Source organism: Pteropus vampyrus, unplaced genomic scaffold (genome assembly GCF_000151845.1).
Source record: "Pteropus vampyrus isolate Shadow unplaced genomic scaffold, Pvam_2.0 Scaffold85, whole genome shotgun sequence".
In the NCBI taxonomy this organism is placed as follows: Eukaryota; Metazoa; Chordata; class Mammalia; order Chiroptera; family Pteropodidae; genus Pteropus; species Pteropus vampyrus.
In genome coordinates, this window is record NW_011888866.1 from 1,912,056 (window position 1) to 1,924,494 (window position 12,439).

Genomic DNA, 12,439 nt, shown 5'->3' on the forward strand with positions numbered 1-12,439 from the left:
ATTGTATATAAAACCCAAGCTGGGAGAGCGGTGACCCAGACAATAACTCGCAGACAGCAAAAGGATAAAATGGTGGTGGACCAAGCTCTCCTTCTCAGGGTTGTTTTGACAAGCTAGTTTTATTTGTTTTCCAACACACACTCAAGTCTTCAAAAAAGTTGTTTCTGAAGGCATTTTCTAATCACTCTGTAATAATGGTCACATCTCCCTGCTCTGTTTTTACTTCTTCGTTTGTCTCCCCCATTAAAAATAACTTTTGGAAGGCAGGAGCTTTGTTTTGTTCTTTGTTGTTTCTTCAGCACCTAGAAAGTGCTCATTAAAAATCTGTTTAATGAATGAAATAATTTAAAAAGTGTAATTTATATGCTGTTATGTATTAGCTCACATTTTTTGAGAGATTTAAAAAATAAAACCAGAAGGTTAATTTCCCTTATCATTCGCATCTAAGATTTTTCTTCATGTTTAATGGAATAATAATAACACCTCATGGATTATTTTGAGAATTGTGCCTGCACAGTAAAATGCTGTATAAGTGTTAGTCATTCTTACTCTTTCTTTAATGTCTATCATGAATAAAGCTCTTGGAAATAAACAATGAAAAGACAAACAGCAGTAGAAAAAGTTGGGACCTAAATGAAGATGTTTCGTGGCTCACCTCTGAAAATGAGCCTTCAAATAATACAACTATAGGTATTTAATTCTTATGGTAAAATGTCACCTTTGCCCATATAAAACAGACATATATATTTTCCATTTACTCCAGAGAATACTTCTTCGTTTTGAAACATCCAGCACCTGTGGTAACTCAGGTTGAGACAACAGTTCAAAGTGATAGAGTGACTCATCATTAGGTAGATTCTTTTGGTTTTATCCTGAATCGAAGTTATCAAATGCAATTCCATTATTTTAGCTCCAGCATAATATACTCATGTCCTTGGCATAAATTAAGATTTTTAGACAAGAAGTGGCCATCTACATTTTTGTTGCCTATATCTATAAAACTTTCATTATCATTGTTCAATATCTCTAAAAGATCCATGCTTTACTATTTGAGTTCAGGACTAGAAAAAATTTGTTTTTCCTGACAAAATGCATATGCACAGTTTGAGAGCTAACTCATCATAAGCAGGCTTTACCTTGACTCCCAGAGAGCTTGGAACTAAACTTAATAGTCAATAATAGCAACTATTGCTTTTTTAAAAATTATAATTACTGCCATGACTTCAGAATATGATTTATTCTTTTATCCCTATTTTAATAATTCACTTACCCTAATGTTTTGGGAAGTCAGGGGGCTATAAGTCAGGGACATTTATATTCATGGTTTCTTGACCTAGTTCAGTTAAATCTTACTCCATAAGTCCAGTTAAAAAATGAGAAGGCAATGCAAAATGGAACAAGTCTTCCCTCCCCCGCAATCTGTGAAGACATCTTTAGCTTATGTCTGTTGGAATAGAAAAGAAGGAAGCAACTAGACCAAATTGGCAAAATCACTAATACAATAGACATCTTCAGCATTCATGGTAATTTATTAGAAAAACTTATTTCAAGTTTTCTCTGGAAATTAGCAACTTACATTTATATGTGTCGTTGTTTAAAAAGCACTTTTACACTGATTTCAATAATATTGTATACCAGTGAGAAATTTGAGGATAAGTAGCAGTGCCGTGGACTCCTTAAGTTTTTGTGAGTTTAGTATTAGTTTCCCCCCAAAGACTTAAAAACATAAGGTACTAAATGATGTTGGGAGTTAAATCCCTAAAATATGATTGGGGGAAGTCGGCAAGCACACACACACTATGGATAGGAACATAGACTGGTGAGAGTTCCTCTGAACTGGGTGTGGTATCTGAGGCAGTTTTAACGAGGACACATAGATCTTGGTCAAAATTGGGGTAATTGAATTATTAAAATAGATACTACAAAAAGCAATATCACATTTTAGCAATTTATCAAGTAAGGTTTTGACATAGCTACCAGTAATTCAAAATATGCTGATGAATTCACTTGAGCTTTTGTTTTCTGGTAGTGCTGATAGATTTACATTCACTCAGCCATTTATTCATTTATTCAAAATGCCTGTTGAATGCCTACTCAGTTATCAGGCACAGTACTAGACACTGGGAATATACCACTGAAACGTGCTCCTGTCTCCATGGAGCTTACAGTCAGTCTAGTGAAGTGCTATGAGAAAATACTGGAAGGGGGAAGGATACAGAATCCAAACTTGTGAGGTTTTGGTAACCGTAACTCACCCATTCAGTTCTTGGCTTTGAAGTCAGCAAAGCTAGGAAATAGGGAAGAAATGGAAGGACAAATGTAAAGGCTTCAAAGTGAAAGAAAGGAGGGCATTTCTGAGGGACAGAAAGTAGGTCAGGATATCCCAGCAATGTGAAGAGAGGAATTAGAGATAAGACTGGAAAAGCCAGCAGGTTAGCATTTACCTCAAGTCCTGGATTTATTTAGAGGAGTGACATGATCAGATCTCCTTTGTACAGATATGGAAAATGGGATTCCAGATAGGACATTTTTGGCATACTGCAGGCATGAGATGCTGGTGGCCTGAGTCAGGGAGATAGCAGGAACTTGGAGAGAAGCAGACAAACTGAAGTGAGATTTAGGAATTGTGCAAACAGAATTTTGTGACTGATGAGGTATATAGAGTGAGGGAGAGGGGAAAATCAAGGAAAGATGTATATATGTACATATATATAATTTTAAAAATAATATATATTTTTTAATTTTTTACTTTTCAATTACAGTTGACATTCAATATTATATTAGTTTCAGGTATATAGTTGTTAGTCTTGCGCCCACCTGACACCATATATAGTTATTGCAATACTATATTCTCAAAGCTGTACTTTATATCCCAGTGACTATTTTGTAACTACTAATTTGTACTTCTTAATTCCTTCACCTTTTCACCCAGTCCCATAACCCCCACCCATCTGCCAACCATCAGTTTGTTCCCTGTGAGTTGTTTTGTTTGTTCATTTATTTTGTTTTTTAGATTCCATATATGAGTGAAATCAGGTGGTATTTGTCTTTCTCTATCTGACTGACTTCACTTAGCATACTACCTTCCAGGTCCACTCATGTTGTTGCAAATGATAAGATCTCATTCCTTTTTGTGGCTAGGTAATTTTCCATTGTATATATGTACCACATCTTCTTTATCCATTCATTTTTTGATTGGAGCATTTTATTCATTTATATTTAAAATAATTATTGATAGGTATGTAGTTAATTGCTATTTTATTTTCTTATTGTTTTGTAGTTCTCTGTTCCTTTCTTATTCTTTTACTCTCTTCTCTTGTGTCAGCGCCGAGCTTATCGAGAAGGGAAGGTTCTGGTAGTGAGACGCCCAATTGGAAGAATGCACAAGAGGCCACATGAAAATGAACGGCAGACACCAACTTTATTGTTTCTGTTGGGGGAAGTTCAGTTATATTGCGGGGAGCACTCTTTTGTTCTTCTTCTCCTCCCCTTCTTATGCTCCCCTTCTCTCCAGGGGACCACATAGGCTCCACACTTTTCAGAGTACAATAGTGGCGTTCGGACACACATGCGTGGTACAATAAGCTGAATTATGTTTACATATTTTAGGCACAGGCACCCTACTACACTAATGTAACATTCTAAATCCCAGGTCCTATTCCTAGTTGCAAGCCTGGATCACAGCCAGACCTGGGACCAGCCAGGCCTGGGACCCACAACTTGTATGGTGATGACTTTCTGTAGTGCTGTGTTTGAATTCCTTTCTCTTTATTTCTCATGTATCTCTTGTAGATTTTTGGTTTGTGGTTACCACGTGCTTCATATAAACCAATCTATGTTTACAGCAGTCTACTTCATGCTGATGGTCGCTTAAGTTTGAAGACTTTCTAGAATCACTACCATTTTTACTTACCCCCTTCACATTTATGTTTTTGTCATTGTTTACTTCTTTTGTGTTTATATGTATCCCTTAATTTACTGTTAAAATTACACATGATCTTCCTACTTTTGCCTTTTAACTTTTGTACTAGCTTTAGTGTTGGTTGATCCATCGCTTTTCTTATGTGTGTGCCTGTAAGAATTTTTTCATTTTTTTTTTTTTAGAATTCTTTTTCTTTGTGACATTTTCTTAGTCATTCATTTATTTATTCTTCTTAAAGATAAACATTTTTTTGTAATACTGGTTTGGTGATGAACTTCTTCAGCTTTTTTTTTTTTTTCTGGGAAGCTTTTTATTTCTCCTTCAATTCAGGCAAGTCTGTGCTTGGTGCCCTTAAGAGGACACCTGAGTCTACAACAGCCCTCCATCTCACCTGGACTGAGTCCCCGCTGATTTTCACAGCCAGCTGTTGCGGGGACTTCTTTTCTTGGCACTGGTGATTTGAACTGGGAGAGCCCGGTGTGGGGCTGAGATCCCTCACTCTTCAGTGGGGACGGCTGAAGCCAAGATAACTGCCACACATGGCTATGGGACTAACCTGTTCCATATCCCCACCTCTCCTACCACTCAATATGGCTTCTTTATATCCTTAGTTATAATTCTGTTTGGTTAGATTTTAGATGCTTCTCAAGGGTGGTTGTTCTGTAATTTAGTCGTAATTTTGATGTGGTCATAGGAGGCAAACAAAGCATTTACCTACTCCATCACCTTGACTGGAAGTCTATATATTTAATTATTTTTAAATTAATTAATATTAACTTTATTTGCTCTGGGGCACTTTTGTATATCCCTAAAACTAAATTGGAAAGCTATTTTTGGAAGGTAGGAAACATGAAGAAAGAGGGAGAGAGAGTTTACACAACTTATCAAAACATAAACAGCATTCTGGGTGATTTAAAGGAAATTATTTTCCTTATTTAAAGGAAATTTTTCTGTATTTCTACAGATTTAAATAGCTTAAGTAAGATATTTAACAAAGACTAAAGTAGTGTAAGGTAAGGACTGGAATAAAAACCAGAGAATGGAGCTTCTCTTTTTATTGCTGTACTTACTAAGGCATTGATGACTGTACTTCAGAAGTAAATGGAGAACAAAACAGCTCCTAAATTACACTTAGCTTTCTTCAGCAACATAAGAATTTTGATGACTGCTGAAGTTTGCTGATTCAACGTTTATTAAACAGCTACTATGTGCCAGGCTCCTTGCTGGGTACTGTGGACACACAAATGAAAGACACAGTCCCTGCCCTGTAGGAACTTAAAGAGAATAGTAAGGAAGGAAAATAAATAGACCATTCAAATTCAGTGCAGTGACACTTCGGGCATACGTAGGAGTAGGCAAACCAGGGATGGGTTGTGACTGAAGTCTTCCCAGAAAAACCCTTACTGAGTCTTGAGAGATAAGGAGAAGTCAGGCAGAAAAAGGGTGGGAAGTCAGCAGAAGGAGCAGCATAAGCAAACGAATGACAAAGCATGTGTTAGGGAAACTGCAATTACTGGTAAAGTTCAAAACATGGGTATGAGTTAAGACTGTAACAAGATCTAAGGGTGGAGAGAAAGGTGTGGGGATGGCAAACAACTTTATTTGCCAGACTAAAAAGTTTAAGCTTTACCCCAAATTTATGAGGTGCCACTTAATGATTAAATTTGGCAGTGGCACAGGATTCCAGCTTTAAAAACCTGTCAGCATGTGAAAACTGGATTGAGGCAGAAAAAGACACTGGGAGACTGGGTAGGAGAGGCTGCAGAAATCTAGGCAAAAGATGAGGAGGCATAAACAAAGACAGAAGCCAAAATAATGTTTAAGTGGATAGATAAAAGAGGTTAAGGAGTTAGGACCCATAAGACTTGAAGCTTGATTGACTGGGGATCTAGGTAGCTGATGACACTACTGGGGAAAAGAGAACAAGTTTCTCTTCCTGAGATTGAGGGTTGTTGGTGGATACTGTGGGGGAGGGGAAAAAGATGCAGAGCTGAGTTTGAATTTTGTATGTGTTGTTTGATGTACCTGTAGCAGATCCAAGGGCAGATGTCCAGTAGGCAGATAGACTTTGAAGTCTGGCCCTCTGGAAAAAGGTTGGGGCTAGAGATAAATTTGAAAGCTGTATCAGTTTTCTGTTGTTGCTATGAACAATTACCACAAATTTAGTGGTTTACAGCAACACAAATTTATTCTCTTAGAGTTCTAGAGGTCAGAATCATGAAATGAGTCTTACACCAGGCTAACATCAAGGGATCAGGTGTCAGAGCAGGACTGGTTCCTGCTGGAGGCTTTAGGGGAAAATCTCTTCCCTTACCTTTTTTAGATCCTAGAAGCTACCTACATTCCTTGGCTCACCACCCTGCATCTCACCTTTCCTCCCAGTTTCCATCATCATGTCATTTCCTTTTAATTCTGACTCCTCCTATGCCCTTGTCATAAAGACCCTTGGGAATACATAGGGCCCTCCTGGATAATCCAGGATAATCTCCCAACTCAAGATCCTTAGCTTGATCACGTCTGCAAGGTACCTTTAGCTACATAAAGTACTAATCACAGGTTTGGGGGGTTAGAACATAGACGTCCTTGGGGGCTGTTATTCAGCCTACTACAGACGTTAAGAGCATTTAAGAGCCATAAAAAAGGATGAAATCATTTTTGGAAAAGTGGGGAATACTGTCACGGAAGCTAAGGGAAGAGAGCCATTTCTGGGAGGGAGAGATATATACTGGTCAAATGCTGCCAGAAAAGGACAGAAAACTGTCTACTTTAGCAAGTAGGCCATTGTAAACATGATGTCAGTAAAATGATAGAAAGGAAGTCAAACAGGTTGAGAATAAATCGAAAATGAAAAAGTGAAGACTATTTATAGGCAACTCTTTAAAGAAGCTTGTCTAGCTATGACAAGGACAGGAAAAAACAATAGATGAAAGGGACATGAAGCAAAGGGGTGGAAGGGTTAATTATATATACTTACATACTAAGGGGCAAAGGATCACATAGGATAAAAGTTTGAAAGTAGAAGAGAAAGAGCTGTGAGTTCCCCAAGAAGTAGGACAGAGGCGGGAGGATGACTCCAGAGAAGAGGCAGAGAGATAGCATGAATTAGGAGGAATGCCTCTGCTACAGGAGGAAGGAGGTAAGGATGAGGTAGATGCAGTAAAGCCAGCCATGGAGGTTGAGGAGGGAGCAGCAGCTAAGGCAGTTTTAGACTGATGCTTTTCTCTGTGAGGCAGGAGATGAAAGATCTGTCTACCAAGAGTGAAAGGAAAGAAGTAGGAAGCTTGAGAAGAATATTGAAGGTTCAAAATGGTCATGGGGATGAACAGGAAAGCCTATGACTGGAAACACGCACAAGAATAGTGGTAGAACATCAGTAGGGCTGGGGCCCTCGAACCGTGTAACTTGGAAGTGAAAACAAAAGAAACTACATTTGCAAGGACTAAGAAGGGAAGGATGATCAATATGAGACTGCAGTTCCATGACAGAATAACCTCAATGTATTCTAAACTAAAGATGAGCAGGATATCTGGCCATTTTTCTAAGTTTTTAAACAACTCTAAGTCAGATATAGTTTGCTAAAATATCCCAAGTCTACCACGGTTTGAGTCACACACACCCACCAAATTCGAAGAAAGATTTTTAAAACATGCATTCCACTTCAGAGAGTCATGAGTATTTTCATTATGTAGTTTTTATTTTAGACGAACATTATTGTAAAAAAAGTTCACCTGGAATAAAATCCATTTAAAAAAAAACAGCATCAGTATCAGTACACAGTTAATGAATTGGCTAAACAAAATTACCACATGACAGGTCCACGTTATCTGCAGGAGCTTTTCACATTAAGCCATTGGAGCAAAAATAAAATATGCTGAAACATACACAGTAGGATAATTCTATGGAAAAACTATGTATTTCCCATGAGGAGCATGATTTTAGTCAAATAGTATATAGTATTTTGCATTAAAGGAACTGCAGTGTCAGCTGCAAACAAAATAAAACCAATCTGTAAGGCCATAGGAATGAATTATAATAATTAAATTCACATTTTTAAAAAAGGTAGGAAAAGGAAACAAGAAGTTCTATTAGTTCTTGGCAATAAGAAATGCAATTGCATATGGCACAAGCATTTCAAAAAATGAAGTAGAATTTCAAAACATCCCTAAACTAATTGTTTGCTAATTTTCATTTCTGTACATTTAAGTCATTAAGATGTTTTTCATAGTGAACATGACACTCAACTGATTTTATTAGTCTAAAAAAAAAGACTGATTCTACTGTAAAACTGCGCTAGCATCTGAAATTTTATTAGCACATCCTGCCTCTCTAGGTCCCTCTAGGACAAGGAATTTCATTATTACATTCTCCCCTTCTTTAGATACAACAAGAAGGATAAAGGAATATCCTTTCTATTAAAAGAAAAATTCTAAAAAACCTGACAGCAGAAATGACTGCACAAAATCTGAGATAAGTAAACTAAAATAATGAAGTACTGTTTAAAAATTTTTAAGCTTAGATGCTCATCTTTAAAGAACTATATTTATAAAAAAATCTAAGTCATGAACTACCAAAGAAAGTCTGCTTAAATGTTATCACTTACTGTCCACAGGAAACCCTTAATGTAAGCTGTCATACAGATTCTCAGCATTAGAACCTGTCAGATGGAGTTACAATCTCTTAGAAATTTCTGCAAACATTTATCTATATTGCACAGCTAAATTTATTAATGGAGACAGGGAGATAATACTTCTTTTTGCACTATTGGATATGACATGTACGTTCTATTCTAAACTAAACTACATCCTACCTTTCCCAATGATCCCTTCAGTTAAAAACAAAACATATAATCTAAATTGTGTTGGATTCTTAAAGGCTGGCTCACTATTTCTCTACCAGGTATTAGAATACTAGTTAGCTAAATGAGGTATAATTAAAAAATAGTCCTTCAAAGTAAAGAGTATAGTTTTCTGAAAATTTATAACAAAGACTGCACAAAATGTTTATGTAAATAGTAAGAAACCCTGCAGCACCTCTTAATTGATGCACAGGTGGGTTATTTTCTCATAATTTGTCTGAAGTAAAATATAGCGAAAATAAGTTCCCAGTGAAACATTTTACAATTAACTGATTCACATGCTACTTAATTACAGCACATTTTCATTGTCTGATATCCTTAGACACTATTTGAAAAGGTCTAGTCCAATTATTGGCAAAAATTAGCACACTGATAATAAAATGCAGCCACTGAACCACTAATACTGCTGCAAAAATCTTCATGTACCTTATCTGTAAGAAGACAAAAATGTTCACATAAAACTAGATTTCTTCAGTTTCAGCAGGGAACAGACAATTATCTGTCACTAAACTCATCTACAAATAGAAAAAATAATGCACTATATGTACATTATTAAGCAAGGTGGAATATTTATTGGGTCATTTTACCATGCAGAAAGTGAATTTCCTATGGTCTTAGCTCAAATTATATACAATTTAGCAAGACTAAATGTAAGAAAATAGCAAGGACAATTTATTTCTATATAACAGAGTACATACCCCCAACTTGCTGCTACTTCAAAGAGCAATTTTAGACTCATCTAACTTTTATAGGCTCTTTCAAAGGGAAGTTCATGGAGACTAGTTACTAATCCATATAAGACAAAAAAAGAGAGAAAGAATAAAAAGAAAGCAAAGCATTCTATTTAAAAAAAAAAAAAAAAAAAAAAGGCTAACCATAGAACATGTCAGTTTTGGTTTGCAGACAACCCCTGAGATATAAACCAAAGTGTTAAGACACCAAATAGTCAGAGGTAAATTACTAAGAGAATTACATTCATACGTGGTGTCATAGCACTTGCCTTTTAGAAATGACTTTGTTACCATCCAGAAAGCTTAACTACTTGGATTTTTCAGAAAATTAGTGAATTCAAGATGTTTCTAAGAAATTATTTTTCTTTCCAAAAATGTATATAATTTTAAGATGGTAGACCTACACTCAACTTTCAATCACTTGAACCACTTGATTATACTGGGACATCAACAGGTACCTTTAAGTACAAAAAAAAAATCAAGGAGGCTGAAATTTGTTAACAATAAATTTAGTGCATCCATCAAAAATAGCTCTGAGATATTTCCTGCAGCTAAATTGTGCATAAGTTTTCAAATAAGTAGTAAAGGTTGACTGGTCCAAGCATTCTAATGATACGTCTTAATTTGAAGCAGAATTCTCTGTGGTAACAAGCAATCCATTTCTACTTTCATCTCCATCCCTAACTGATGGTAACCTTTGTGAAACAAAACAAACCTAACAGGAAGAATAATTATTAACAGAACTCATTTTCCTCGTAATTAATAATCACCTCTTTATTAATTCCTTCTATGTTATGACACCGAAGGCCAGAATAACAGTAATGACATAGTGATCTGAATTTGGCACAGAAGTTAACACTAAATACCTTTTTTTCTATGGTTTCATTTACAAAAGGTATGCCAGTACCAGTGTTTGGTGAGAAAGGCAGCTAAACTATTATTGATTGGTTTTGGCCCAAATGACTAGACCAAGTTCTCTAACAATAAACTTGGAACAAGTGGAAATGGGTTCTACACATTCAACAATAGCTGTTTTAAAACTGAAACCTTGCTCATATTTTCTCTAATAAAAGGCAAGACTTTTCCTAGAGGCTGCAGTAGGTCTAATTACTTTTATTTTTTTAAAAAAGGCCAAATAAAAGAGCAAAACTCTTTATTTTCACCATTATCAAGAGCCATCTCTACTCAATTTATATTAACAAGTTATTCTCTCCCTATAGGTAAGCTTCCTGTGAATGGAAATCTAAATCTAACTCTTGTTAACTCTTGAAGATGGGATTATGTAAGAATTGAGTATTATGACTAAACCAAAAAGCTAAGGAATGAATTTAAGAAAAATTATATTACATATGCTAATATGACAGAACCACAATTAGATGCTGAAATAAAACCCTAAATGATACATCTCTCTGCCTATGTAAAATTTTAGCTCAGGAAGTTCACAACCAGAAACAGACAACAACGTTGAAATATGTTATGTTTTACGTAACTAAATGATTACAATAGGCCAAACAGAGGAGAAAACAGCAAATACGAACCCTAGGAAAAGTGACATTAAGGTGACTTCAAATGCAGTTTCCACAGATTAGGCAGAGGGAATCAATTGAGATGTGATTTATTCACCTACCCAGGCTCTCTGGCAAAAAGGTCAGGAATGAAGCAAAGCTCTAACCAATTTGAAGAAATAAAGAAATTGTAGCCTCTGATGAATAGATGGACATTTTCATAAATTTTTAAGATAAATTTTATCAGAATTTAATGATTCTTATTTAAGAAAGTCACAAATCAGAGCCCTTAAATAAGTGCTATCAATGCAATAACATCTGGGTATATGAACCAGACCAAATGTCTTTTAATTTTAGTATATTAACCTCTGCTCTAAAGTGTTTTACTCTTTTTTTAAACATCCTCAAAAGCACAAATTTGTCTAGAACTTCACGAGACAAAAGTGTGCAAATATGAGTCTAAGATTGTGCTATAACAGGAAAAGGCTAACACTGATGTGCAAAGTGAAAAAGAAAGATAGCAGCTTCTGCAACAGGCAATAAAACAAAGAAAAAACAAGTCTTGCATGTGTCTCCATTTCATTGCTTCCATGTTTGAAAAAGAAGCCTGTTATCTTGACAGGCCATGAGGCTGGAATCCACTTGGCATTCTGTGTCGAGAGGTCTAGGTTCAGTGGTGCTCTCAGCAGCAGCCTGGTGGTGTGATTCTGAGGCTGGGTGACCTGTGCTTTCAGAGAAGCAGGAAAGGGTCCTCTAGATGTGCTGCAGTCTCTCAGAAAAAGTTCATCAAAGTAGCGAACAACGAAAGAAACTGGTCTTCTTTGATCGGTTTTCTGTTATTTTCACTGGTCCACCTGCCCCTGATGAATTGCTGTCATTCTAAAAAACAGAAGATAAAGTTACCAAAGAAATAAAAGTTTCGTGGTTTGTCTAAAAAATGTCTAAAAAAACAAAAATATCAAACCATACCATAAATGTATATTCGGTGGAGTATTTTATTAGAAAGGAAACTAGTTAAGTTCCAATGTTATTGGTTTCTTTGGAAATAGTGGATTAAAATGAGAAAAATGTTTTAAGGATAATAACTTTTATATTAATAATATATATTAGTTAGGAAGCTCCTATTTCCAATTCAAAGAAATTACAGCCAAGGTTGTATAAAGTTTCAAGGGTAATGGAAATAATGTAAAGATATTGGTATAGTCAATCACACTGTTAGAGGTAAGAAGAGTTGGTAATACAAGGTATACAATTATACTCAGAATTCAGGTTAAAATAAACTTTCAAGGTTGTCTTAATAATTTATCACTAAGATAAACTTTAGCAATTTCAAGAGCATAATTATATGCAGATATGAATATGTCACACGAAAACTGAACTAGATAATTTTATGGCAAAAATTTAACTTGTGCCATTATTATTTTAA

General features: G+C 35.7%; 1 protein-coding gene across 1 annotated transcript in view; it reads right to left on the reverse strand.

The window, feature by feature from the left end:
- Positions 1-8,144: 8,144 nt before the first annotated feature.
- RAB8B (RAB8B, member RAS oncogene family) overlaps positions 8,145-12,439 on the reverse strand; it is a 56,294-nt gene continuing 51,999 nt past the window's right edge. The window contains exon 8 of the mRNA XM_011363374.2: positions 8,145-11,892. Within this exon, the coding sequence (XP_011361676.1) occupies positions 11,800-11,892 (93 nt within the window). The 3' untranslated portion in view covers positions 8,145-11,799. The remainder of the gene's footprint in view (positions 11,893-12,439) is intronic.